We start from the raw sequence: 27210 nt of genomic DNA on the forward strand, positions 1-27210 counted from the left end.
CTGATTTCTAAAACTGTACATGAAAATGAGTAGCTAGACTGTCCATTTACATGCATGCTCACTTATGTAACTCTGCAGCTGAGCACACAAATGTACATACCTTACCTCATCTCTAAAATTAATGTAGTTCCTACCTCCCAGTGAGGCTTTAACTCATTCAGTCTTAAAGCACTTTAGTGCCCTCTGTTTGAGTTTCTCACAGGAGCCTGTGTTTTACTTATTTACTCTTCTTATTAAATGTGGAGAGGTAGGAATTCCCCTGCTGTGGGGAACCCATGATGCTGTCACCTCTGGCCAGCTGTTGGCATTTTCCCTTTCAAGCCTAAGCCTTTCATTTCCAAGGACCTTGGCTAGGGTCATTAGAAAATCCTAGTTTGGTACTTTTGGCAAAGTGAGCCACCTGTTTTAGGAGGGGCTAAGACTGGAATGGGGCTGAGCAGCACTGAGGCTTTGCCAGAGCTGTGTATGGATTTCAGGATCATCTTTGTGAGCAGTATCACAGACCTGGTTATTTTACCATTTCATTAGGTGTGTGTGTCCTGGATCTGCCCCTTTCCTTTGTACTGCACATGAGCATGTCTTTGGTGTATGCTGCACATCCTAGAATCTCTCAGCTTTCATGACTTGGCAGGGACAGAGGCTGGGAAGGGGAAGGGCAAACAGCTTACTGCAATCTAAGTTGTGGTGCCTTTGCCCGCACTGCGTAATGTGAACTATTTGCTCGGCTGAGTTAGGGCTGTGGCTCTGCAGGGGGCTTACAGTAAAGCTTCTGAAGTGCCAGCTGGTCAAGAGAAGGGCTGTGAGCCCCCTTATTTCAGGCTGGGCAAAGGCTGCTGGGAATATTGGTGGATGGGAGAGTGGGAATTTCATGGAATCTCCTGCTTGTTGCAGGTTGGAGTTTGAAGCCAGGAACCAGAAGAAAGAAGCAAAAGAGCTGGCTGTGCTGGAGGCCATGAAGAAAACGGAGGAAGAGGAGCATAAGAAAGGCCTGCAGGGCTAGGATGATTGAGAACAAGTGTGTGGAGGGGAGAGCCCATCAGTGTTCTCTCTTCTGGAGAAGCAAATCAAGCCTTTCTAGGGCATATCCTAGGCAAGGACAGTGCTGCTGGCCCCAACAAGGCATCTATCTTCTCGCACATTCTTCCCCCTTCAGATCCTACTGCAGGTTATGCAGAGATGACCAGCTGGGATGCTGCTTCGTAGTTTTCTCTTAATCAGCCCCAGCCACCTCCTTTCCGAGGAGGAGATTTGTTTTCCCCCTTTAAAGGAAGTTTTAATTCTAATGAATGTTTGAACATGTTGTGGTTTTACCTTCTGCCAGCTCTGGCTTCTGACACGTGGGAAGTGCTGTGCCCTCCGCAGGAGTCTGCTCCCCTTGGTGTGGGATTTTGGTTGGTTGTGCTGTTAGGAGTCTGTCTGCTTCAGATCATCCTTTCAGTTTTTCTGCTATCAACAAGAATTTTACAGACTGAAGAATCTACTCCTGCCCAAACCCTTGATCTTGACTTCTGAGCACCTAGCATTTGTAGTGAGAGCTTGTGGGTGCTTAGCGTCTGTGAGAATGATTCAGGCCTTTACCCTGTAGCAGTGTCCCTCACTGTTGATGCAGAGCATCAGCTGCTGTCTTTGGGAGACAAACTCCAGCTAAGGTGTGTGCTGAGCTACTTGCTCTGTACATGGACAGGTGCTGGGAACAGGCCAGTCCCTTATGAAGTGCTCAGAGCTGCTTCTCCTCCTTTGGTACTGGTTCAAACACCTTGGGGAAAGGCTCTGTGGTGCCTGTGGCTGGTGCTAATGCGTTGCCAGCTTCCACACTGAGAAACAGTGGCTTGGTGACCTGGGAAAGAGCGGTGGGGTGGGGTGGGGTGGGCAGTGCAGCTAGCAGGAGCATGGGGGCAGGTCTCTGTGCCAATAGTTCCCCAAAGGGAAGCTGGGAGGCTGTGAGCTGCACTAAGCAGGTGCTTTCCCTGGGCCCCTCTTCCTACAGCAGCAAGAGTGTGGACTTTAGCCCTCCCTACACACCACACCAGGCTTTCTCCTTGCCCTTGCTGCCCGTTACAGCTGGTGGGCTGCTGTCTCCCCTGTATCCTAACCAGGGAGCGGGCCGTCCGCTTGCCCCTGCATGTGAATGGGAGCGCTGCACCATGGCTGGAGAGTAGCAGGGCGCTGGGTCTCACCTTGGGGGGGCTGCACAGTGCTTCCCACCTGGTCATTTTCTGTCTGTTGCTGTTGTACGTTTGGTGGAAGTTAATAAACTCATTGAGCTGTTTGGGTGTATGAGTGGCCCCGTGTGGGAGCAGGGCAGGGGGTAGGCTGGAACAGTGAGCCAGTGCCTGACCGGCCCGCCTAGGCCCCGGCTCCCGGCAGTCCAGAGAGCCCTGTGCTGGGCGAGGGATGCGCCGCTCCCCAGCCGGCCTGGGCAGACCCTGCAGCCTCTGGCCCGCGGCAGCGAACTCGGAAAAGTTCCTGGGGCCGGGCCCATGGGGCTCTGCCTTGGCTTCTGGGGCACTGCGCAGCCCACCACCACAGTCGCCTCATCCAGCGGGAGCTGTACAAGCAGGCAAAGCGGGAGCTGGGTACGGTGCGGATCCTGCTGCTGGGTGAGGATGTGGGACGCCCTGGGCCCCGCTCCCCAGCTCTCGGGGCTGCACCCCCCAGGGCCTGGCTACATTCCAGTCTCTTTCCCTACCCTCCTGGCTCACTGCGGCTCCTCTTCTCCCCACAACTCTGGGTTCCGGGGTATGTTCCGGTTTCCCTACTGGCCCTGCCCCGTGCCTGCCCAGGTATGTTCCTGGTCTCCCCCCATCCCAAGGCTATTCTCTCCTGCCCCCTTGTACATCCCTGACTTGGTCCCCTCCCCTGCTGGTTCAGTCACACTGGGTTCCTGCCCTGCAGGCGGCACAGAAAGTGGCAAAAGTACACTGGTGAAGCAGATGAAAATCATCCACAGCCAGGGGTTCAGCCCGGAGGAGCTAGCCAACTTTAGGGTGATTCTAGACTGAGGGTCCCCTCTTCCCCCGTATCCAGGTCTGGCTTTCCCAGCTTCTCTCCTGGGGGAGTGGGATGTGGGGTCCTGGCCAGGATCTGTGTCTTATCTTGCCCTTGACAGAGTGGAATGAGCGGCCAGAGACACTTCTGGTGCGTGAGTGGGAATGGTGCTGGCCTGGGCTTGTCTCTGCCTGGGATGTGCTCAGACATCAGCCTGGCTGCTGTCAGGGTTGGGGCTTGAATTGGGCAGACCTTGGGGGAACCCTCCCAAAAGCCCAGCTGTCCTGTGGTGCTGGTGCAGCCATCTGGAAACCCCCTGGGGGCTGTTGGCCTCAGGATGCTTTCACCTCAGTGCTGGATGGGGGCAGGGATTTCCCCCTTTGCGCAGGTGGGTGGGACTTTCCTTGCTGGTTTTGAGCTCTCCTCCCTCTAGAAGAGCCCTATTCTGGTGTTGGTATCTTGGCCTTTTGGCACTCAGGGACCACCTGAGCCTCTCAAGATGTAAGATGGCAGCAACCAAGGCTGATACAATTGTGGGCAGTATAAGCATCATGCCCCGGAGCAGGGGACATGCTCCAGTTTGACCCCAAGTCAGTGGGCGCGCTAGTGTTACGTACATAGTAGGGAAGAGTAGTTCCTCCATGCAGGGGTCACGGGCGGGTTCTCTGCCCTGTGCTGTGTGGGAGGTCGGACAATGGTCTCTTCTGCCTTCAACATCTATGGCCTGTGTCCTCAAATTTCCTAGCGATTTGGTGGCCAGCTTGAGTCACCTTAAAGATGTTCAGGAAGTGCCAAGCACCCCCCTTGGAAAGCCAGGCTCCTTCAAGGGCCTCCCACTTGCACTCAAAGGATGAGTCACTCTGGAAAATGGCGGGGAGACCTGGATCTTGCACTCATCTCTGGGTCTCTTGGTGCCAGAGGCTTCCCATCCCAGAGCTTGGAGGGAACAGTTACTCGCTCTGGCGAGACACCGGTACCCTGGGAATGTTGGGTTCAGTTCCAAACACCAAAGTACTAGAATGGGTTCTCAAACGGGTTCAGGATCCCTCAGGGGATCACAAGCTGTCAGCCTCCAGCCCAAACCCCACTTTGCCACCAGCATTTATAGTGGTGTTAAATATATAAAAACATGTCTTTAATTTATAAGGGGGGTAGCTCTCAGAAGCTTGCGATGTGAAAGGGGTCGGCAGTACAAAAGTCTGAGAACCCCTGGACAAGAAAGACCTGGACAAACTTGAAGGAATTCAGAGAAAGCAACATGAAGGCACAGCCGTTGTCGTCCGCTGGGTCTGAGGAAGGTAAGAGCTGAGTCTGTATGTGGTCAAGTGACCACTGGGGGGGGGGGGAGAATGGTCTGCAGATGCTGGGAGGGGGCAGGGGTAGAGATGAGTGCCTTGGAACAGAGCTTCTGTGTGAGAGGAGTGGTGCTATGGGTAAAGAAGCTCAGATTTTGCCACATGTGTTTATCCTGTTAAGGAACCTCATGTGTATCTGCCAGGCAGAGGAACTGCTGCAAATCCGGGCAGCACCTCTCTCAGCACCCTGGAAACAGTTTTTGGTTCCTAGTGGAATGGGCAAAGAGTTTCTTTATCTGTCCCCTGGACTCATGCTCAGATTCCTTCAATTCGCCAGAGAGCCTCTTGGACTGACTCTCTGTTACTGAATGGCATTAACTGGAATCAGATCTGGTATGATTGTGGTGATCTGGACTTTGGGAACTGGAGGACACTTGCTGCTCCCACGGCATTGGCTCCCGTTCGGCACTCGCAAGTTTTCCCTTTCCTCTCCTGCCCTCAGAGTGAGTCCCTTCTGCGTCTCCCTCTCGCTGTAGCCTGCTGTGCTGGACAATCTGCTCAGCTCCATGAAGTTGGTTCTCCATGGCATGGGGATTCTGCACATCTACCTGACAAGCAGCAAGAATCAGGTAGCTGGCCTGCTGTGGGAGGGAGCACATGTCCCCTGTGTTAGAGGGCTTAACTGGAGTTGGGGGAGTGGACACAACTCCCCCAGGGAGATCCACTCAGGGGACTGATTCCAGGGGTTACTCATGTCCAAACACCTTCGTGCGCTCACATTTGGCCCCCTTCCATGTGGTTTCTGTCACCTGCTTCCTGAGTGCCCTACCTTTGCTAGCTATCCCAGTTACAACCTGTGCAATTGTCTCCTTTCTGAGCCACATCTCCCAGGAAGGTTGCAGGGGAACAAGTTGTACAGTGGGGGTGCTGAGAGCCATTGAACCCAACTGTAAACCCTGGATATGATGGAACCACTTCAAGCCAGGGAGTGCAGCAGCTCCCCTAGCTCCAGCACCTATAAACGGTTGTGTGTGTCAGGGAACTCGTACTGATCAGCACCCGGTGGTGTGGTTATGGGGTGGAGGCGGCTCTTCAGTGTTATTCCCAATCGGGGTCTGTTGGTCTCTTAATGCAAATTTTACAACAGGTCCCCACCCCAGCTCCTGGATGTTTCCCATGCCCATTGTCCCCCTTAGTTTCCAGTGTCTGTGGAAGACAGGCCTGTGTGGCAGGAAGTTCAGCACATGTTCAGATGAGTTGAGGGAGGAAAGCCTTACTGAATTCACCAGAAAACAAAATGATGCAGAGAGTGCAATAGTCCGTGGTGTTGAGCATGATATTAAATTGCATTGTGCTGCAAGGCTCTGCTTCGGAAGCGCAGAGTGTCACTGCAGCAGTTTGGGAGTGGGGAAGGTGGAGATTTGGGCAGATGGGGGGCAGGTGGGTCTCGCTAGAACAGCTCACTGCTGAGACTCAGTGTCATCGTTATAAAGCAGGAGAGTGCAAGCGATCTTGTAGGCTCTACCTGAGTGGGGTCACCCAGTATTGCAGAGGTGTGTGCAAATCTTATGTCCTCTTCTCCACCGCCCCTACCCCACGTTGTGGGGGAGTGGGTGTGTGTATCTGTTCCCTGTTGCAGTTGGGGGGGGGGAGGGGACTTGTCGGTGACTGTTAATCTCCAAGGCACTGTATTGGCATTTCAGTAATGACTCTTTTCAGAGCAGCAGCCGGGTTAGTCTGTCTTCGCAAAGAGAACAGGAGGACTTGTGGCACCTTAGAGACTAACCCATTTATCTGAGTGTAAGCTGTCGTGAGCTACACCTCACTTCATGGGATGCATTCCAATCCATGACACAGTTGCTCTTGGAGCCAGGAGACCTGTCACTGGGGGGAAAGATTTAAGCTTTAGCAGGGGATTGTGATTGGGAGGGCCTGGGAAACTTTCAGGGAACATCCTCTCCCCCCTCCCCCCCCCCCCGACACATGAGCGCACGCTCTGAGCCTTCTGAGGTAAATGTCAGTCCCAGGAGTGGCTTGGAGGATGGAACCGTGGGAGGCTCCATCCCTCTCTCGAGCTGAGCAGAGGGTGGCCTGGAGGCTTTGGGCCCATTCTGAAGCCCTCCTATCCGATGCTTGCCCCAAGCCAAGATGCTCCAGCAATTCCCAACTGATCTGGGTCCTTCTCTCCCTGTCCTAGGTGCATGCTCGCTCCGTGCTGTCCTGCAGCCACTGTTTGGATGAGACCCAGATGGTGCTTCCCTGGGTGTCAAATGCTCTGTGCTGCCCCTGGGCTGATGCTGGAGTGCAAGCAGCAACCGGGAGAGGCTACAAATATGGGCTCAATGACTCTGCACTCTAGTGAGTACCGCAGCCCCATCCGTGCACTGCACCGTGGCTGTCCTGCTGTGTGTGGGAGGGTTTGAGCCCAGAGCTGCTGGCCCCTTCTGCCCGTTAATCATCCTCCGTGGCCTGGCTCCATTCCCCTGCCACCTCAGCTGTGTGTGTGTTCGCAGCAAAACATCCTCTTCCCCTTCCCGTGCTACGCAGATTACCCCAGGCAACTGCATTCTGGCAGGGAGAGTGGTCCCTGTCGGTGGAGGCTCGGGAATGGTTTGGGACCCCCTACAACAGCTGTAAAGTGACTACAGCTGGATCAACAGCCGGGGAGAATGAAGACAAGAACCTGCTGCAGACTCTGTGGTCTCTGCCGAGCCTGCCAGGCAGCAGTGGTTTGTAGGGGGATCCTGGTCCATGATGTTCTCTGCAGCCTCCCAGCCTGGAGTGGGGCTTTCTCTCCTGATCGGTGTCGGTTTCTGCTGCCTCTGTCTCTCCGTGAGTTCAGCTCGTCCTTCCCTCACCCAGTTAGTCAACGCTGGGCAGAGCAGAGCCCTGGGCCTGGGAGAAAGGGGCCCCTCATTGCACTGTGCTTGTCCCACTGCCCAGCCCCCCCTTGGGGGGTGAGGTCGTGGAGGGGCCCCACCCCACTGGTCACTGAGCTGATGAGGCCCTTGGGGCTGTGATCGGGTGTTGGGGGCTGGTCTGGAGCACGCTGCTGGTTCCATCCATCAAGGAGGACTTTGGGCTTGTTTGTGCTGGAGAGGGGTTAAGGACACAGAGCAGTGGTTCTGGGGCTGCTCCTTTGCCTATCTGTGGTGTGGGGGAGGAGAGCACTGGGAGAGAGAAGCAGACTGGAGAACCCCAAGCAGAATGGCAGCTGCACTGGCCTCAGCAGGGGGGGCAGTTCCTGGGGGGTTGACTGGATGTGGCCGATGCTTTATTCTGGATTTTTATTTTCTCGTTGTTGGTGTCTGACACCACCACACCTGCCGCTCGTCTCCTAGCCACATCTCGGTGCCTCTGCAGATCCATCAGCTGCTGCCTTGTGCCTGCTCTTGCCTCAAGCTGCCAAAAGGGCAAGTTGTGTCTCCTGAGCCACTCTGGGCCTTCCTGGAGCTCAGCGTTTGTCTTGGAGTGGGAGTGTTCCCATTTCCATATTCATTCCCTGGCGCGGTGAGACCTGTCAGTTCTCGGCTCCCTCTGCAAAGTCAGACTCAAGAAGAGTTTGTCATTAAATACAAACAACCCAACAAAAGTGTCAATTCTACCCCCAGCTGAACATTTCCATAGAAAGATGCTGCCTCTGGGCCCAAACAGTTGCAATGGTTATTAAAAATGTCAATGTTATTTAATTTTTGCTCTCCCCAATGCTTCAGTGCCTGGCTGCTTGTATCACTCGTTTTCTCAGGAACTTTGGCTTCTCTTGATGAGATGGAATAAACAGTGCCTGGCAGAGCTTCAGTTCCTCGCGGCCTCTTATTGTGATTCTGAGCAGAAATCTTTTTGCATTTTATATTCTTCAGTCTCCTAGTGCCTCCGGGCCCCTCTTTTTCTGTGCTTGGGTTTGCTTGCGGCCTGCGAGTCCTGGGGGAGGAAAAAAACATGGAGTTAATTTGCGGGAAAGGCTCATGAATTTCAAGTTTGGGCTTTGATTGTTTTCTGTTTCAGAGTTGTTCTTGGAAGTTGTGGTTACTGTATGGCTCCGCTGAGGCCCTGAGTTCCAGAATGCATGCAGGTCAGTGCACCTGCTCTCAGAGCAACTGGGCGCCCCTGGAGCGGGCCCCCCAGCTGTGACCAGAATTGCTGTGTTCTCTCCAACTCCCATTAATGCTCCAGTGCGTCCTGCTGTGGGGGCAGGGATAGGCCATAATATAAACTGCCCCCAATTCTTCAGTCAGTGGTGCCATTCCCACAATGTCACCGGCTTGAGAGAGCCTGGGACTGGGGTAGCTTTCGGGGGGAAGCCTGGGGCTGCATTGCATCTCTGGAGAGACCTGAGTGTTTGTCAACGTGCTCGTCTCTCCTGGGGCCTGGGACTTGTTTTGCCCTCCAGCCAAAGCTGCCAGACCAGGGAAGTAGAATTAAAGGGCAGATTTTGCTGCATCCTTCTGCCGGTGCCACTGGGGAGGAGGAGAGTCTCAGCCTGAGACAGCAGCTCCCGGGTCTCTGCCTTGGCATCGCAGAAGCAATTTCAGCGCCTGATCTGAAGGATCATTTTCGCTGGCTAGCCAGGCCCGTTGTGGGAGAGCGTCCTGAGCTGAGTAAAGCCTGGAGAAGGAAGCGTCAGCTGTTCACCGTCAGTGCTCTGGGGTTCTGTCTGCAGCTAGGGCCACGGACGCAGGGTTGGGGAGCTGCCAAATCTGTGCTGAAGCCTGGGACACACGGGGGGTGGCACCACTACTCCTGGGTCTCCCCCAAGATGTTGGAGGGACGTGGGGGGGTGGACAGCCACTTGTCACCCCCCCCCCAAGGGCAGAGGGTTGGGATGGGGCTCTTGTCCAGAGGAGCGTTTGTTTGGAAAGCCTGTCTGCGTGTGGGACGGCTCCTCCTGGCCGGGGAGATTGCGAGCACGTTATTGCCGCTGGAGGGAAGCGCTTTATGTGCGTGTCAGCCCCAGGAGAGCAGAGCCTGGGAGAGTCAATAAAGTGCCACCCCTGCCTGCCGGGGGATTGACTGGGAGCTGCCGAGTCGTTCGTGGCGCGTGTGAAATTATGGAAATTGGCTTCCGAGACGGGCTGGGGAGTGCGGGGGTGGCGCGGCCCTGGGCTGCACCAGCAGCTTCAGTGACTCTCCCGTCAGGAGCTGCCCCCGACGCTGCCAGGCTTTGAGCTCATCTTCCAGCCTCGTCGTGGGGCTTTGCTCGTCCACGGCCTCAGGTGTAGCATGAGCCCCAGTCCGGGTGACCCCTGCTGGGCTGGGGTGGGTGGACGTGTTGGCTTCTCAAGCTGCCACCTCTTGACCCTGTGATGTTCCATCTCTCTGGTCCCAGGCCCCTCTTCTGGCCAGTGAGCTCCAGGTTTGTGGGGATCCCTAAGTGCTCAGCTGGACAGTCCTGCAGTGCCTCCCTGCTTCAGGATCCCTAAGGGCAACCGGCATCTTCCAGTTCAGGGGTGTATGTGGCGCTGGGCAGCAGAAGAGGCTGTGCTGAGGGACCCCAGCATCTGCTGGGTGTTTGCTTTGGTTAAAGCTGCAGAGGCCTGGAGTCGGTGCAAGGCCTAGGGTGGGCCAGGGCATGGGGCCAAGCGTGCTCTTTGTGGGGGTTGGTGCTGTTTTGCTTTGGAAGGAGATGCCTGTTACCGCCAAGGGAGCTGGGCCATTGGCTGGAGGCTAGAAAAGGATTTGACTTGGTTTCTTTCCTGGGGGGCTCAGGGGCCCAGCCCTGGGTCAGCGAAACTGCCTCAAACACCTGTACTGGTAGGGCACAGCGTGGGCACTGGAATTCTCCCGAGCTTGTGATGTCATTTGAAGGCCTTGAGAGAGGCCCGGGGTGGGGGAGAATGTGGGGCTGAAGGAGGACTGAGCAGTCTGGTTGGGTGAGGGAGGGGCATTGGTCAGGCTCTGTGGTGGGGAGCTGGCTAGGGAGGAGTGGACAGACTCTGGGAGGATGCTGTGTCGATGAGGGAGGCTATAAGGATCTCTCCCCCGCTCTCCACAGTTTCTTTGAGAACGTGGAACGGCTCGTCCATCCCAAGTTCCGGCCGACGCCAAGCGACGTGCTTCGTGTCCGACTGCGCACAAGTGGCGTCGTTGAGACTCGCTTCAGGATCAAGGACCTGGCGTTTCGGTGAGATGCGTGGCCAGCGTATGAGACTCACTGGGGTAGGGAGTGGCTGGATGAGTTGTGAGGGGAGCATGGGGTCAGGCCTGGCCTGGCAGCACCCAGAGCTTTGGGGAGGTGGGGCCAGAGGAAATCAGCCTGCTAAGCAGACACTTTCCCAATAGTTACTTGACTGCGCTAACTGGGAGACTGGCCCTGACCAGAAAAGCCCCATTGATTTCCCATTAATCCCTCTGTGGGCTTATCTGGCACGTGGCTCTCCCTTGTCCTCCCTGAGCAGCCCTGTCCTCCCACACAGAAGGCTTCTGAGTCCTTCTTGCGTTGATAAAGACCTAAAATGTCTCTAGTAGCTGACAGGTTTCAGAGGAGGAGCCGTATTAGTCTGTATCCGCAAAAAGAAAAGGAGGATATGTCGCACCTTAGAGACTAACCAATTTATTTGAGCATAAGCTTTCATGAGCTACAGCTCACTTCATCGGATGCATTCAGTGGAAAATACAGTGGAGAGATTTATATACACAGAGAACATGGAACAAGGGGTGTTACCATACACACTGTAACCAGAGTGATCAGGTAAGATGGGCTATTACCAGCAGGAGAGAAAAAAAACCTTTTGAAGTGATAATCAAGGTGGGCCATTTCCAGCAGTTGACAAGAACATATGAGGAACGGGGGAGGGGGAAATAAACATGGGGAAATAGTTTTACTTTGTGTAATGACCCATCCACTCCCAGTCTCTATTCAAGCCTAAGTTAATGGTGTCCAGTTTGCAAATTAATTCCAATTCAGCTGTCTCTCATTGGAGTCTGTTTCTGAAGTTTTTTTGTTGAAGAATTGCCACTTTTAAGTCTGTAATTGAGTGACCAGAGAGATTGAAGTGTTCTCCGACTGGTTTTTGAATGTTATAATTTTTGACATCTGATTTGTGTCCATTTATTCTTTTACGTAGAGACTGTCCAGTTTGGCCAATGTACATGGCAGAGGGGCATTGCTGGCACATGATGGCATATATCACATTGGTAAATGCGCAGGTGAACGAGCCTCTAATGGCGTGGCTGATATGATTAGGCCCTACGATGGTGTCTCCTGAATAGATATGTGGGCACAGTTGGCAACGGGCTTTCTTGCAAGGATAGGTTCCTGGGTTAGTGGTTCTGTTGTGTGGTGTGTGGTTGCTGGTGGGTATTTGCTTCAGGTTGGGGGGCTGTCTGTAAGCAAGGTCTGGCCTGTCTCCAAGATCTGTGAGAGTGATGGGTCGTCCTTCAGGATAGGTTGTAAATCCTTGATGATGCTTTGGAGAGGTTTTATTTGGGGGCTGAAGGTGACGGCTAGTGGCGTTCTGTTATGTTTTTTGTTGGGCCTGTCCTGTAGTAGGTAACTTCGGGGTACTCTTCTGGCTCTGTCAATCTGTTTCTTCACTTCAGCAGGTGGGGATTGTAGTTGTAAGTTGAAGAAACAGATTGACAGAGCCAGAAGAGTACCCAGAAGTTCTTGTCAGCTGCTGGAAATGGCCCAACTTGATTATCACTTCAAAAGGTTTTTTTCTCTCCTGCTGGTAATAGCTCACCTTAAGTGATCACTCTCGTTACAATGTGTATGGTAACACCCATTGTTTCATGTTCTCTATGTATATAAATCTCCTCACTGTATTTTCCAGTGAATGCATCCGATGAAGTGAGCTGTAGCTCACGAAAGCTTACGCTCAAATAAATTTGTTAGTCTCTAAGGTGCCCCAAGTCCTCCTTTTCTGCTAGTAGCTGAGGTAGCGGTGGGAGGGGAATACCTGACAAGGTTGAGGTGTTTGGCACTGGGATCTGGGGGCTGGCAGTGGTATCCAGACCCAGTTCCATGTGGGCAGGTTTCTGTCTGTCTCTCCACCCCACACAGCACTGACTGCCCCCTCACTGGCCGCCTCAGCAGAAGCAGCAAGAATTGATGGCCCTGGGACTCTCGGCCCAAGAGGGGCTGGCATGGTGCTAGTGAGGGCTGGGGCGGGGGGCAGGTTAGAGCCTGCCTGCCCACACTGAACACTCTTCGGTGTTCTCAAACGCAGCCCGAGGTGTCTGCTCTCCAGGGGTGGGTTGCAGAGCGCTGGGGCTGGTGGGTGGCTGTGGGGACCCCTCAGGCCGGGGGCCATTCCCTCTGCTCTCGTGTGGAATAGCTGAGTGCCAGAGGCTCCTGCAGATGGAGGGGCTCTGGGCAGGCACAGTGCGTGGTTGTGGTTATTGTGATGAGCTGTTTGGATTCGCTGGTGTGAATCTGGCCATCCAGAGACCCTCCCCTGAGGGCACAGTCCCTGTTTCTGTGCTGCTGCCTGCTGTGAGGCACTAACCCAACAACTGGAGCGGGAAGATGCTGCTGCATCTGACATGGCCTGGGCCACGCATGGGAGCGTCTAAGCCCCGTGCCTCCCTCATAGGGCTGGGAGTTTCTTCTTGTTTTCAGTAGCTGCTATAACTTTTGGCGTGAGCCCGACTCTCAGCTCTCCCCACACGTCCCACAGTCCAGGGCATGGCTGCTGCCCAGAGCCCCCCAGGCCCTTGGGAAATGTGGCAGACACCAGTCTTAAGCTCTCCCCGCTCTCCCATCCCTGTGGTCCCCAGCTGGCAGGTGCCAGGCTGAGGTGCTGGTGTCCCTGTTGGTGCCAGTCTCTGGAACAGAGGGGAGCTGGGCACAGCCTGTCCCTGTGCCGCCAGTGACTCTGAGCACAACTGCTCACCGGGGAATGGTGCCAGGTTTATGAGCTGTGGACTGGGCTGTAATTTGCCCGTTGCATTCTGGCAGTAGTTTTCCACTGGCTCATTGGAGCTTCAGCTGCCATCTGGAAGGAGCTGATCACGCGTGTTTGTCACTCACTGACTTGGGCACCAGGGCTGCAGAGCGGGTTCCGTGGAAAGGGAAGGTGCAGGGAGCCTGCCGTCTAGCAGCCTGTGCTTTCCACATAAACTCTCCTGAGCAGGCTGGGTGGGACTGGGGCTGGGGGCTGCTGTTGAGGGCCTGGGCTGGGGCTCCAGTGGAGACTGACGGGGCGCCGGGGCCAGAGCTGTGGAGCAGTTACTGGGGGTAGGCAGTCAGTATGGTGGGTTTGAGAACGTCCCCAGTGGCACATCACTAGAGCAGGGCTTCTCAGCCTTTTGCCTCATGAGCCCCCCCAACATGCTGTAAAATCTCCACGGCCCACTTGTGCCATAGCAACCGGTTTGCTGCATGTGAAAGCCAGGGCTGGCGTTGCGGGGTAGCAAGCAGGGCGTTTGCCTGGGAACCCCATGCCACAGCGGGCCCTGCAAGGCTACATTGCTCCAGCTTTGGCTTCAGCCCTGAGGGGTGGGGCGTAGGGTCCCGGGCTTCAGCCCCATGTGGTGGGGCTTTGGGTTTCTGCCCTGGGCCCTAGTGAGTCTGATGTTCGTTGTGTTTAGCGGACTCCCTGAAACCTGCTCGTGGCCCCCTAGGGGATCCCAGACCCCTGGTTGAGAACCACTGCACTAAAGATCAGTGAGGAAGCATTTCTGGTGAGCAGGGGGGCGCAGGAGCCCTGGGTTCCACTCCTGGCAATGTGACCTGGCTGCAGCCCCTTCTCACATGCCTCCTTCCTGTATCTCCTCTATGGGGACAGTGATGCTGAGCAGCCTGATGGCGCTGGGAGGGTTAACCCTTCACTGTCTGACCTGGCTGCTCAGTCCCCTTCTAGGGGAAGCTGTTTGCCCCTCGCTGGGCGGACCCTCTTGGCACTCTGCCCTGTGTCTTGCAGGCTCTATGATGTGGGTGGGCAGCGCACTGAGCACCAGAACTGGCTCGGCTGCTTAGAGGACATGTGAGCTGTGCTGTTTGTGGCATCTCTCCGTGCATACAATGAGGCCCTCCCAGAGGAGCCAGCGCTGGTAAGGCCAGGCTCGGTGGGTCGGGGGACCCAGGGACTTTCTCATGCTCAAGGCACTAGTGTTCTGCCGCTGTGCAATCTGGGGCTCGCTCTGCGCCTGAGCTGCTCCTCTCCCAGGGCGTGAACCCTCATCCCTGCTGCACGGTAGCAGTCTGCCAATCCCACCTGTGGTCTCCCCTGGGTTGTACTGTACCAGCCAGTCTGCCCATGCCCAGAACCCCTCCTTTCGCCCCTGCAGCCTCTCATAGAGCCAGTGATCCAGCTGCAGCCCTGGGCTTCTGGCTTCTCATGCCCTGGCCCACAGCCCTTCGTTATCCATCTGTACATCTCTCCTCACTCCCCTGGCCTGTGCAGTTTGCCCCCTTCCATGTTCCTCGGGCCCTTCCTAAGGAGAGAATGCAGCCAGCACGGCCCCTTGCTCCCGAGTGCTGAGCAGAGCACAAGAGTGGGGTGCTGAGATCAGGACCCAGGGGCCTGCAGGTTGGGGGAAGAAAGCAGAGGGGTGCTCCCTGTCCCCAGGGAGCTGGCTGGCGTTGGCCACTGGCTCTGCTGCTGATTCACGGCAGTTCCATGGTGTTCAAGGTCGTTTTCCTTCTTCCTCAGAATCGGCTTCAGGAAAGCATGAAGCTTTTCTCCTCTGTCTGCAACAATGTGTTCTTCCAAAGCACTTCCCTGGTGAGTCCCAGCAAGAGGCCCTGTAAGGGAGCAGTGCAGAAGCCCTGGCTGCAGAGATTCCCGTCCCAGCCTCACCCAGCAGGAGGAGCTGTAAGGAATGGGGCAGCGAGCTCACGGCTCTCCCCACCCTGTACTGTCCCAGCATCAGGTGGCGTACGGGCAAGCTGCAGCACATGGCAGGGGTGGGATGGTCCTGCTATCCCATTGCTCCCCTTACCTGAGCACAGCAGGCTCTTGCTCCGGGGATCCTGGCACTGTGATGAGACACTGGTACCACTTCTGGCAGCCTGGACTCCAGCTCCTTCTCTGCATGGTGCTGCTACTTGTAATTAAGAAGCAGCTGCTGCTGTCTCTGTGGAGCTGGGACTGGTTCTGCCTGACAGTGTTAGTTAGTGCCGGGCCCTGTCACTTATCTCATTCGCTAATTGGTTAATTTATTTCTGCTAATGAGATGATTAAACAGTGGCATCTGCCTTATGAGCACTGAGTTCCTGCAATTCAAGCCAGGGGTGGTCAGTCAATCCTGTTCCTGACAGGATAACTGGACCTAGAAGTGGGACCTCCGGTCACCTCCTCTGTTCCCCACAGGGGTCCCCTGGCTGCCCCCGGTGGATTTGGCATAGGCAGGAGCCTAGTCTAGTGATTAAAGCAGGAGACTGGGAATCTTGACTCCCGGCTTTCCCACTGACCACATGACCTTGGTGAGTCACTTCCCTCTCCCTGTACCCCATTGATACAATGGGGTGAACTCTCCCCTACCTCCCAGGGCACTGTGAGGATTCAGGGCCTGTTGTCAGGGCCCTCAGGAGTCCTGGGTTCTGCTCCTGGTTCTGCCACTAGCGTGCTGGGTGACCCTGTGCATAGAGATGGCAGGGGACCCTTTGCCTGTCTTGTCTTGTCACTGGGAGCCCTTTGGGGCAGGGACTCTCTCTCGCTGTCTGTGCGGCACTCTCAGCATGAGGGGCTCTGATCTTGGCAGGGGCTTCTAGGCGCTACGGTCAGACCAACTGTGCTATACTCCTTGAACCCAGCCCGAGGTTGGTGCTGGATCCCAGGCAGTGGGAGAGGTGGCGTCATGGCGCCTGTGGGGCTGTACAGTATTGGCACCAGCCTCGGCATTTGCCCTACCTTGCGCCCAGCTGCCTTCTGGCAGTAGCTGGAGCACAGCAACATACGAGGGAGCAGCGCTTAGCCAGCCAAGGAATCCCCCTGCGCTGGACGATCTCCTGTAGTCTGGCTCTGGCAGAGTAAAGGAGCCATGGGACTACCATGAACCAAGCCCTAAATCGCTGCTGTTTGCCACTGGCCTGCAGTGCTGGGCTGGAAGATGGTGTGGGAGGGAGAGATGTTAAATCTCCTCCCCCTCCCAAAGTGAGGATTCTCAGTGGAGACTAGGCAAAGCTGCCCCTTTAACCGTCCCAGCATCGTCCTGCAGATAAGGCATTGGGGGTGGGTGGGGTCTATGCTGCAGTGCCATGGTCGGGAGGAGAGGAGGGGACTTGGGGAACAGGACCTGTAGGGCCAGGACAGGTTCTCATCATCCTGCTTTTTTCACAGATCTTGTTTCTGAATAAAATCAACCTTCTCCAAGAGAAGATCCTGCACCTGGGGAGGCACCTGCGTCTCTCCTTTCCTCAGTACCCAGGTAGGTTCCCTCCGTCCCGCTCTGCCCCTGGGCACTCACCAAGCTTTGCTGCTGAGGTGGCAGGGCATGGTGCTGCTCCTCCTCCTGGGTGTGCACAAGGGGCAGGTCCAGCACAGAAACAGACTGCCAGAGGAGCAGGGGTCCCTGCTGTGACCTGGTGGGTGTCGCGAGCAGTAGTGAGCCAGGTACAGGATGGGAACCAGTTTAGATGACTTTCCTGCCTCTTCAGATTTGTCTTTATAAAATAAACATCTCCACGTGGATTTTGTCTCTAAGCGCCTGCTTCTCTGCCTGAGCTGAGATTAGCAAGCTGAGCCTCAGAGCAGGGAAGATCCTCTCCCGCTGCTGAATTTTGTGGGAGATCTTGACGTGGCAGGAGTAGTCAGTGTTAGGAAGTTTGGTTTGTTGCAGCCTCCCTGTTCTGGGGTCTGACAGGGCAGCACGCACACTCATGACACACTAATGAGCCTCCAGCATGGGGGCTAGGGTCCCATGTGTTCACGTAGCGAAGCAGTTTACCTGGAGCTGCTGAGCTCTGGGGCCTGTGAATCCTTAGCTTTACTATAAGACCCTCATCCCCTCTGCTGGAGCCAACCAGTGCGGAATGGTTTCCTTAGGGCCAAGTCCTACAGTGTGCTGAGCAGCCTTAGCCTCCGGGAACCTCACTTTGCAGGGCATGGCCTTGCTCAGCTCAGGGAGGGGAAACCACAAGATGGTGAGGAGCTGAGGCTTTTGTGTCCTGTGGAGCATCACAGCCCACACCTGAGCCTTGAGAACATCTGCACTGAGGGCCCCTTTGGCTTTTCTCAGGGTCTGTAGTTGGTGCCATGTGGTCCCAAGGGACAGAACCATTCCTAGGGGTGCTTCTTGCTGGGACTGAAATCCACATGTTGCAACCCAGCTTAGTCCTCTCTTCTGGACAGTCACTAATCTGTTGTACTTGGGCCCTATCCACCTGTCTTTAAGCCCGAGACTCTGGGTCTCTAGAGCACTCTCCTTGTGAGCTTTTCTTTAAGTCATGGGGCTTTGCAACCCCAGTGCCCTAGTCCCCAAAACCTGTGCCTCATACCTCTTGAGCCCCTAGTCACTCACACATTATGCCCCTTGACAGGTTTCAGAGTAGCAGCCGTGTTAGTCTGTATTCGCAAAAAGAAAAGGAGGACTTGTGGCACCTTAGAGACTAACCAATTTATTTGAGCATGAGCTTTCGTGAGCTACAGCTCACTGCATGCATCCGATGAAGTGAGCTGTAGCTCACGAAAGCTTACGCTCAAATAAATTAGTTAGTCTCTAAGGTGCCACTAGTACTCCTTTTTCTTTCTACATTATGCCCCAGAGTTCCACCTAGCTGTAGATGCTCTGGCTTCTAGTTTAACCCCTTCAGGGGCAGCATGGTGGGAAGGCAAGGAACACAAGCTTAGCAAGGGGATTTCTTATCCACGGTCACTTTACTCTTATAAGTGCTAGAGAGTTATGGATCTTTGCAAACTGACAAACAGTCCTCAGACGTCCCCTCCCCTACTCTGAGCTCATCCCTTCTGGGAGTCCGAAGTCTGCATGTCAGGCCAGGCAGAATCCCTCTTGCCTTCTGTCTCCTCTCCAGCCTAGACTTCTGGCGTGTGATGACCCCACTTCTCTGAGAGCACTCTCTCTAAAATACAGTCTTACTCCCTTTAGCCCTGTGCCCAGACTGAGAAACTCCAGTCCTGCCCCTCCAGTCAGGCACCTGTAGAGAGTTAATTGTGAGATTATAAGACCAGCAGTGAGAGACAATCCCTGTTGATGGTCCTAGATAGCTCTCTGATGGCTCCTCAGTCACTGTTGTTCAGCTATGTGTCCAGCACCTTGTCTGAGCCAGGCTCCTGGCTGGACTGCAGTGTAATAGACTGGCCCCTGTCAAGGCCAGCTGGTTCTTCAACACAGAATACAAAATGGCAGGCAGCACACACTAGGAAAGCTGGGGACATTACAGCCCTTGGTGGAGAGACTGAATAAGCATGAGACAAGGAGGAGGTGTGTAAGGTGCTGGCTGAGCCCAGCTGAAATAAATAGCTAAGAGCAGAGAGCAGGGTTTGCTGGGGAGTTGAGGGGTGGTCTCAAAACACTGCCAGACTCTGTTCTCCTCCTTGGCAGATATGGGGGGGGGCAAGTGCAGCTCCCATTGAGTGGAGCCAATTCTCCCCTGAAGAAAGAACCTTGTGTCCCTCCTGGAGCTGCGGAGCAGGCAGTGGGAGACCTGGCCCCGAGGTCAGCCAGGATTAAGCCTTGTGCTGACATCTGGCCTTTTGCCATTTTCCTGCTGTCTTCCTTAAATTCCTTTCCCAGCATTGCCCCTGGTTAGACATTCTCCATTCTAATTAGTGATGTCACAGACTGACATGACACCAGTAGAGTCCATGGCAGTAAATTGTGATGTCACACTTGGTACTGGGTGGCTGGTTTATAAAGGCAGACCTGCCCCTCCCTCCAACTCTGACTAAAGCCCTGTGTGCATCCCAGCCGTTGTGCACCCGCTCAGGGATTACCCTGCCTGAGCCTCTCCCCTGTCTCAGGCCTGCTGCTGTCCCAAGACCTGGAACAGCCTCACTCTCCCCTTTCCAGCCTCCCCTTGAACTGCACTTTCTCCATTGATAGCTCCCCCGCCGCAGCCTCCTTGTGTCCCTCTGGATGGTGAGCTCCTTGGGGTTGGGCCTGTGTCCTGTGCTGGCCCACGTGGGCTCCTCCATTAGGGACAGGCCAGGACCGTCAGTGGATTGCTCCTAGAAGTGGATTCCCTACGTGCCAGATGGGGCAGAGGGCTGCCACCTGGTTACAAGCAAGAGCACAGGTGCTGTCCAGCCCACCCCTGCTTGGAGATGGCCGTCTCCTGTTGCCCTGTCCTGGGAGAGCGCGCTCCTGCCTGCTGTGGGAATGGGCGTTTGCATGGTGCGTGTGCCGCACAGGGGGAAGTGGTGCAGATTTTCCATCTCACTTGCCCTCATCTGTTCCCCTGCAGGTGCAGACTGTGATGTGGGTGCTGCAGCCCGATGTATCACCAGCCTCTTCCTGTCGTGCAGTGAGACCCCCCAGAAACTGATCTACCACCACGTCTCCGCCGACACGTGCAGGGGTATTCCACGTGGTGACGGACACCATCGTCCAGGAAAACCTGGAGGCAGCCGCTCCGCTGTGAAGCCCAGGCAGGGGAGCTGCAGTGCCAGGGGCTGCTTTCTGCCTCTGCGATTCTGGGGGGAGGCTTGCTGCTAGAGTTCAAGTGAGATGCCGTTGGCTACAGACAGGACTGCTGACTGGGCCGGAGAGGGACATATGATGGCATCAAGGGGCCTGCCTGGCTCCATCATCCCTAAGCCTTCTGTTCTTCTGGGACTAGCTCCTTCTGCTTGGCTCCATCTGGGATAAGGACCTCTTCCCTCCTCCCCCCACATTGTGCCCAGGTTGAGGTAGTACTACCCCATGCATGGTAACTAAGCCAGTGCCTCTCAAACTTTTTTACGGGTGTCCCCTTTCACATCGCGAGCCTCTGCGTGCAACCCCCCTTATGAATTAAAAACCTTTAAAATATATTTAACACCTTCTAAATGCTGGAGGCAAAGCAGGATTTGGGGTGGAGGTCAACAGCTCACAACCCCCCCCATGTAATAACCTTGTGACCCCCGAGGGGTCCCGACCCCCAGTTTGAGAACCCCTGCTCTAATCCCTAAGGGGCAGGGCTGAGCTGGGGCGTCTGGGGTTGTACATGTGCTTTGAATCTGCCATTTTCCTCTGCCTGAGGCACTGCAGCGGCTCCTGCCCCGCCAGTCTCTGGTTGTGGGCCGGCTTGTTGCCTTTCATCAGCACCGCACTGAACCAGTTGGAGGCAGGCTCTCTGCAGGAGCAGTTGGAGCCTCCAATTTAAAACCAAGAGCTGGCCTCCCCCACACCTACCTGGGCCCCTGGTGCAGACCAAGCTAGGATGGTCAGTAGGCTCGGGGGCTCGGCCCACACTCCCCACCCCTTTTCAGTTCGTGGGGCTCGGGGGAAGCCCCCCTTGCCCACAGGAGGCTGCTGCCTTTTTCCAGACTTCGGGGGGTAGGGGTGGGAGAGAAAGGCCTGGACCCAGACTTAGCCCAGATCCCTTGCGAGAGATTCTGAGCTCCCTGCCACTGCAGGGAGAGATGTAAATAAATGCTGTTTCCACCCCCACCCCCCATCTGTGCATTAAAGGGGAGGAAGGGGGGAAGAGCTGGCTGAATGGATGGCATTTGGGCCAGGACAGTAAGATAACTGGGGAAGGGCCTGATCCTGTCAATGGGGCTGCTGTGGCCTGAGTCCTGCATGTCTCTGGCTGGCTAGTGTGATTGGTCCCATGCTGAGTGGGGGTCTTTGGGGGTGGAGTGATGCTCAGCCTGCCCTGGGTGGGGGGGTACGGAGCAAGTTCCCAGCTGTGGCCCCTTCCTCCTAGCATAGCCTCTTAGGGATCCCCATGAGGTGAGCAGGGGCAGGTCCCTCCAGGGGGAAGCAGGTGTGAGCAGAACCCTGGGGGCAGAGCACTCCTAGGGCTGGCATCTCCTCCCCCCGCCCCAGGCAGAGGAGAGAAGAGATGGTTTAAAGGTGCCTTTATTGTCAGATGCAGAGGATAGGGTGCCCCTCCCCCATAGCGTGGGGCAAGAGGGATTAGGTGCTGGTACAGTCTGAGGGGTCCAGGGAGATGGTGACATCAGCCTTGCACTGGATAGTGCTGGGGGCTCCGGACAGCAGCTGGCAGCTCTGCAGCTCCAGGCCAAGGTCCTTCACACAGACAGCCTGGGGGCAGAGAAGGGGGTGGTTACAGCCTGCAGAGAGCCGTCCGGGACACATACCCCCTACCCGTGCCCACGCAGCACGAGGGACTGGCTGGGCATCTTCAGAGGTGAAAGGGAGGCAGAGTTCTTCCCCCCACGCCTGCCTGCTGGGGCCAGGGGCTGCAGCTGCCCCGCCGGGGGGCGGGGGGGCTCCAGCCTGCAGGGGCGGGTCCTGCAGGTGCAGGCTGGAGGGGCTGCTGGGGATCACTCTGAGACAGGGGGGCCCTGGGGCAGCAATCCCCCCCGGGGCTCTGAGTGGGGGCCTGGGGGCAGCCCCCCCCCCGGGGCTCTGAGTGGGGGCTACTCACCATGCTCCTGAGCGCGGGGCCCGGCTCGGGGGGCAGCGGCGCGGCGCGGCGCTCGGCGCTGTCTGTCCCGCTCTCGACGCGGCGGACGTGGGGCGCCCGGCGGACCCCGGACAGCAGTCCCGAGGCTCTGCCCACCGAGTAGTAGCTGGGGCCGGCCGCCTGCTTGTACCACGCCTCGGCGGGCGGGCCCAGCAGCGCGGCCAGGGCGAGGCAGAGCAGGGCGCGGGCTCCCTGCATGGTGCAGCGGGGTCTGGCGGCGGCGGCTCCGAGTGAGGCGCTGCCATCGGCCGCCCCTTATAGCGGGGAGCGGGCGGGGGGCGGCAGCCGGGGGAGGCGCCTGGCGCTGCGCGGGGCTCCGCGGAGGCGGAGACGCGGGGCCCGGGCGCGCTGGGGGGGCTCGGCGCGGGGCCCGGGCGCGCTGGGGGGGCTCGGCGCGGGGCCGGAGGCCAGTCCGTGGGTGGGCTCGGTGCAGGGTCGCCAGGGGCCCCGCCCCGCCCCGGGACAGAGCCGGTTTGTGGGGCGCAGGGATAAGCTCGGCGCTGCACCCCCGGCCCCCGGGGGACATGGGGGGGCCGACAGACGTACGGCAACTCTGAGCAAAGGCAACTCAAGCTCCGTAGAGCGGCCGGCTGAGGCCAGCGGCGGGAGCCGGACCCCCCGGGACACAGCTCTGCGCTCCTACGGTAGAAGGGGGCCGGGCGCGAACACGTCTGACAAAAGGCTGCGAACTGCCCGGGCTGGGTCCTGCTCAGTCACCGCCCTACAAGCTGCAGTTCATAGCCCCAAACCCCTCTGCTGAAATCCCCCTGTCCGGGTGCCCAGGGCTCCCCCACCCCTGCGGGCCGCCGGCACAGCCTCTGAGCCCGGTGGGGGTCTGTCCGGGCCCCCAGCCAGTACGAGCGCCCCCCAAGCCGGAAAGCGGCGGGTTGGGGGTCGATAAAGCCGGGCTACCCTCCGAGGCTCCCTGGGGTTGTCCCGTCCCTGGAGCGACCTGCCCGCTTGGAGCTCCCCCGACATTCTTTCATTCCTGGAGCCGCGCTGGAACAGCTTGCGCGGTGGGGATGCTGAGAGCCACTGAACGAAACTTGAAACCCTGCGTCTAATGGAAACCACTTCAAGCCAGCACAAGCAACCTCCCCCAGCTGCCCCCTACACAAGGAAGTAGCCCCCTTTCAGACTAGTGGGGTGGGCCACTGCACCGGCGCTGCCCGTGGCGATGGCACAAGTGGTTTGGGGAGCGGACTGAGCACCCCCATGCTGGGGAGCCCCGGTTTGCGCTAACTGTGAGGGCAGGGCGAGGCAAACAGACCACGGGCTCTCCCTGTTGATCGCCTGGTTTCTGGTGCCCTCTAATGGATCGGACAGACCCTGTGTATGTACACAGACGGTCGCCGGAGAGAGGGCACAGCATTAAACTAGGGGCTTGGGACTGAATAGGTGAGGGGCTTTGCAAGCTGCACTCTGGCTGGCTCAGGTACCAGGCCGAAATGAGAAGCCACCCCATACTTTTGGTCCCACTAATTGATTCCCACTGCATATCATTCTCCCCTGCAGAACCCCACAAAGGGATCATTGTTACATCTTGTGTCTTTGGTTCAACTAGCAGCCCCATCCTTAAGGGGACACATTGTACTCTTTGCCGCCACCCACTGCCCATTTAATAAAGGATCCCCTCATGTCACATTTCCAGGAGAAGTCCTTGTTCTAGGCTGATAAGCATCCATCACATGCCAGGTTCCACACTAAGAGGCTCCCATTATACATTCCACCTGGGGGTGGGCTGCATGGCAGAGAAGACTGACATACTGGGGAGGGATTTTGTCAAGGATGAAGCATCAAGCACAGTTGGTCCGTAGGACGTGAGCAATGTGCCAGGGTAGTGCAGGGCCCCCTCCACGTAGCAGGGACAGCCAGAATGGCTAAGTTAAAGCCATAGATCACATTCTACCACCTTGCCGCACATCTAGGGAAAGTCTTTGTTGATGGCATGGCAACAACCTTTCTCTGCTGTTTGTGGTGTGCTTGTGGGTATCTGACCAGCTCTGGAGACACCCCCCACTTGGCTCAGAGGCAAAAAGCATGAAGAGAAATTAATCACAGCTATGAGTTTATTGAAACCAGTCCAGTGATTGCCACCTTACAGCTGGAAACTGACTTACACTGTTGTCCCAAAGCAACTTGGGTTCAAAGAATTTACATTAGTCTGGTGCTGAACAGCACACCTGACCTGTGGATGTGTCTCTGGCTGTGGTGGGAGGCAGGTCACTTATCCTACTGGCCACACAACAGCCTTCACTTCTCTACTACTGTATTTGAAGGCATCAGTTCAGGGCCCAGCCTGCCTGTGGTGCATGGGGAAATGGTTGCCAAAGGCATCAGGAGCTGAGCACCTGGATGGAGAGCTGCATAGGGCACTAAGAATCCCATTTCAACTAAAGAAAGCTTTGAGATGATGTGACCATCTCTCACCAGTAAGGTACAGAATACCCACATCACTGGATAGTGGTGATTTCTCAGGGAATGGAGGGAGGCACCGTCAGGACAGGTCTAGAGGTCTCTTCAGAGAAGAAGGATGGGAAGGTTCCCATGATGCAAGAGCTGGGAAAGGGTTTATTTAAACAGGAAGGTCCCTTTTAGTTAAGGAAGAGCTGCCACAAGAAGCCAGCTTTTCAAAGGTTCAGAGCTCCTGCTGACTTTGGGTGGAGTTGTGAAGGATACTAAAAAAGATCAGGTCCCGGGTGTTTTAAATAAGGCACCCAAACCACAGACCCATGTCTGCATGGCAAAAGGAGCCCTTATCATAGAAGGGCCAACATGAGATGTACCCAGCCCAACCCCTGACTTTTTACTGAGGCCCACATGTGTTGTGTAGACCTTATGGGAACAGAGAAAGTTGAGATGCTGACTGTGCCCAGAATGAAGCAATTAATAATACTGAAAATTTTGACAGTGTGTGGAACCAGCGTCATGGTGGGAAAGGTTAACATGCACCACTCAGAGGCTTCCAGTCATGTCTCCACTGCTCCTTCTGCCCCAGGCTTCCTTTTTGCCTATGGTGAATCAATTACTTGGGGACAAGAATTATCTGCTAAAGTTCTCTATAAGGGCCAGGGATACATATTATGCTGTATAAATAATTCACTGTTCCAGGATGTGGAGAGAGGGGCTGAATCCCAACAAAACACTTTAACAACAGCCCATTAAATCCAAGTAGATCTGCTGGCTGCAGGGGGCTCTGTCACTCCTTGAATTTCCACTCTTGCCGGCACATAGGACAGTGCTGCTGGACTTGCTGTGAATTCAGCCACTTGAGAATGCAGTGCATGTGGAAGCAGTGGGAGCACTGGCCCCACACCAGGGGGCAGTCATCTCCAGGCACCTTACCTACAAAGGGACAAAACTTATGAGGAGAAAAGGGAGCACCTGGGCTGAAATACTGCAGGGGCCAAGGGGCCTGGGTTACTCACAGTCTGGGCAGCAGCCATTAAAGGCCATCCGGCAGATGCCACAGTTCTCATCATTGGCCACCCAGAGCCAGGAGGCTACACCATTCCAGCTCTTTATCTTCACCTTCATCCTAGCCAGGCTGTGTGCATCAGAGTCAAGTCAGCACCTGGCAGGAGAACCAGTTGCTCAGATTGAGTTTCATTTCTAACCCTTTGGTTTCCCAGCTGAAACAGCTCATCTCCCCAGGGGCCATGCAGCTTACCAGCATTGCTTTCTCCCCTAGGGCAGTTCAAAGTAGGATGTGGATGGGCTGTTCCCTCCCCCACAGCTCAGTGGCTACTAGTGAACCTCTGTCCTCAGGAGATTCTCACTCCAGATTTTAAACCCTGGCTCACCAACACCCATTTAGTGACCTTGCCCCATCATTGGGCATATCAGGATAAACACCCCCCACTTTACAGATGAGGAAACTGAGTAACAGTGAGAGGAACAGGTTTCAGAGTAACAGCCGTGTTAGTCTGTATTTGCAAAAAGAAAAGGAGTACTTGTGGCACCTTAGAGACTAACCAATTTGAGCATGAGCTTTCGTGAGCTACAGCTCACTTCATCGGATGCATACCGTGGAACCTGCAGAAGACATTATATACACAGAGACCATGAAACAATAAAAGCTATTACCAGCAGGAGAGTGGGGTGGGAGGAGGTATTGTTTCATGGTCTCTGTGTATATAATGTCTTCTGCAGTTTCCACAGTATGCATCCGATGAAGTGAGCTGTAGCTCACGAAAGCTCATGCTCAAATAAATTGGTTAGTCTCTAAGGTGCCACAAGTCCTCCTTTTCTTTTAGTGAGAGGAACGGATTTGGTCAAGGTCAGGCAACTGGTCTGACTCCGTGGTAGGAGTAGCAGGAGCCTAAGAGGCCTGAGCCCCCTGCCCTTACGCTCCAGGCTTCCTTGCTGCACTGCTGAGAGGATGTAGGCACCTTTGTGTTTCCATGGGCCAGAATGAAAATGGATCTCAGCAGCCCCTATTAGCATGTCCCTTGATCGCTTCCCGCCATGACCAGGGCTGAGAAGGAAAGGCTTCCCCGCACCCCAAGGGAAAGGTGCTGACATGCGAAACAGGGGATCTGCAGCCCCCCAGAGCTCAGCATGACCCGGAATGCACCACTGCAAGCCGAGGCTCAAAGGAGTCTGACCCCCCCCCAGATCTCTCCCGCCCCCGGGGAGCCCCCCCATAGGATCTGTCCGGCTCTGCCCCCGGGGAGCCCCCCCCGGATCTCTCCCGCCCCCGGGGAGCCCCCCTCCATCTCTCCCGCTCCCGGGGAACCTCCTCCCCCCCGGATCTCTCCCGCTCCCGGGGAGCCCCCCCATAGGATCTGTCCGGCTCTGCCCCCGGGGAGCCCCCCCCATAGGATCTCTCCAGCTCCGCCCCCGGGGAGCCCCCCCGGATCTCTCCCGCTCCCGGGGAGCCCCCCCACAGGATCTCTCCAGCTCCGCCCCCGGGGAGCCCCCCCACAGGATCTCTCCGGCTCTGCCCCCGGGGAGCCCCCCTCCATCTCTCCCGCTCCCGGGGAACCTCCTCCCCCCCAGATCTCTCCCGCCCCCGGGGAGCCCCCCCCATAGGATCTCTCCAGCTCCGCCCCCGGGGAGGCCCCCCGGATCTCTCCCGCTCCCGGGGAGCCCCCCCACAGATCTCTCCGGCTCCGCCCCCGGGAAGCCCCCCACCCCCCCGATCTCTCCCGTCCCGCCCCCGGGGAACCCCCCCCGCAGATCTCTCCCGCCCCCGGGGCGTCCCCTCCCCCCGGATCTCTCCCGCCCCGCCCCCGGCGCGCCCCCCGATAGGATCTGTCCGGCTCCGCCCCCGGGGAACCCCCCCCGCAGATCTCTCCCGCCCCGCCCCCGGGGAGGCCCCCCCGGATCCCGGCTCGCATCCCAGCAGCCCCACCCGAGACGACACAACCGACTCCAGCTCACAGGCTCGGGCCGGCGGGAATCTCAATGGCCGCGTGCCGGAAGTCCCGCCCCCCGCCAGACGCG

The 27210-nt window shown here is 56.5% G+C and overlaps 4 protein-coding genes across 8 annotated transcripts in view; 2 read left to right on the top strand and 2 right to left on the bottom strand.

Annotated features, from left to right (window-relative positions):
* Positions 1 to 2269, top strand: part of PCYT2 (phosphate cytidylyltransferase 2, ethanolamine) — a 17427-nt gene extending 15158 nt beyond the window's left edge. For all 4 annotated transcript variants that reach the window (XM_073311642.1, XM_073311643.1, XM_073311644.1 and 1 more), the window contains one exon: positions 892 to 2269. In XM_073311642.1, the coding sequence (XP_073167743.1) occupies positions 892 to 1000 (109 nt within the window). In that variant the 3' untranslated portion in view covers positions 1001 to 2269. The remainder of the gene's footprint in view (positions 1 to 891) is intronic.
* On the top strand, positions 1002 to 20158 carry LOC140898007 (guanine nucleotide-binding protein G(o) subunit alpha-like). Its single transcript, XM_073311375.1, is given in 11 exon segments — positions 1002 to 1015; positions 2368 to 2600; positions 2896 to 2987; positions 4820 to 4912; positions 6481 to 6641; positions 10276 to 10404; positions 14147 to 14276; positions 14879 to 14950; positions 16508 to 16595; positions 19591 to 19702; positions 19704 to 20158. Coding segments are annotated over 11 exon segments (1188 nt in total). The 3' UTR covers positions 19768 to 20158.
* Positions 20159 to 21175: 1017 nt separating this feature from the next.
* NPB (neuropeptide B) lies at positions 21176 to 22036 on the bottom strand. Its single transcript, XM_073311616.1, has 2 exons — positions 21724 to 22036; positions 21176 to 21377 (listed from the first exon to the last, which is right to left on the bottom strand). The coding sequence occupies exons 1-2, from the start codon at positions 21958 to 21960 to the stop codon at positions 21249 to 21251; spliced, it is 366 nt and encodes a 121-aa protein (XP_073167717.1). The 5' UTR covers positions 21961 to 22036; the 3' UTR covers positions 21176 to 21248.
* A 1777-nt stretch (positions 22037 to 23813) lies between these two features.
* Positions 23814 to 27207, bottom strand: ANAPC11 (anaphase promoting complex subunit 11). 2 transcript variants are annotated; one of them, XM_073311291.1, is made up of 3 exons: positions 27148 to 27207; positions 25191 to 25336; positions 23814 to 25107 (listed from the first exon to the last, which is right to left on the bottom strand). In XM_073311291.1, exons 2-3 carry the CDS (start codon positions 25297 to 25299, stop codon positions 24962 to 24964), a joined length of 255 nt encoding a protein of 84 aa, XP_073167392.1. In that variant the 5' UTR covers positions 25300 to 25336; positions 27148 to 27207; the 3' UTR covers positions 23814 to 24961. The 2 variants fall into 2 exon arrangements, with proteins under 2 accessions (XP_073167392.1, XP_073167391.1); XM_073311290.1 differs by having other exon boundaries at positions 27119 to 27207.
* Between the last annotated feature and the right edge of the window lie 3 nt (positions 27208 to 27210).

The sequence above is a fragment of the Lepidochelys kempii genome, chromosome 14 (genome assembly GCF_965140265.1).
Source record: "Lepidochelys kempii isolate rLepKem1 chromosome 14, rLepKem1.hap2, whole genome shotgun sequence".
Classification (NCBI taxonomy): domain Eukaryota; kingdom Metazoa; phylum Chordata; order Testudines; family Cheloniidae; genus Lepidochelys; species Lepidochelys kempii.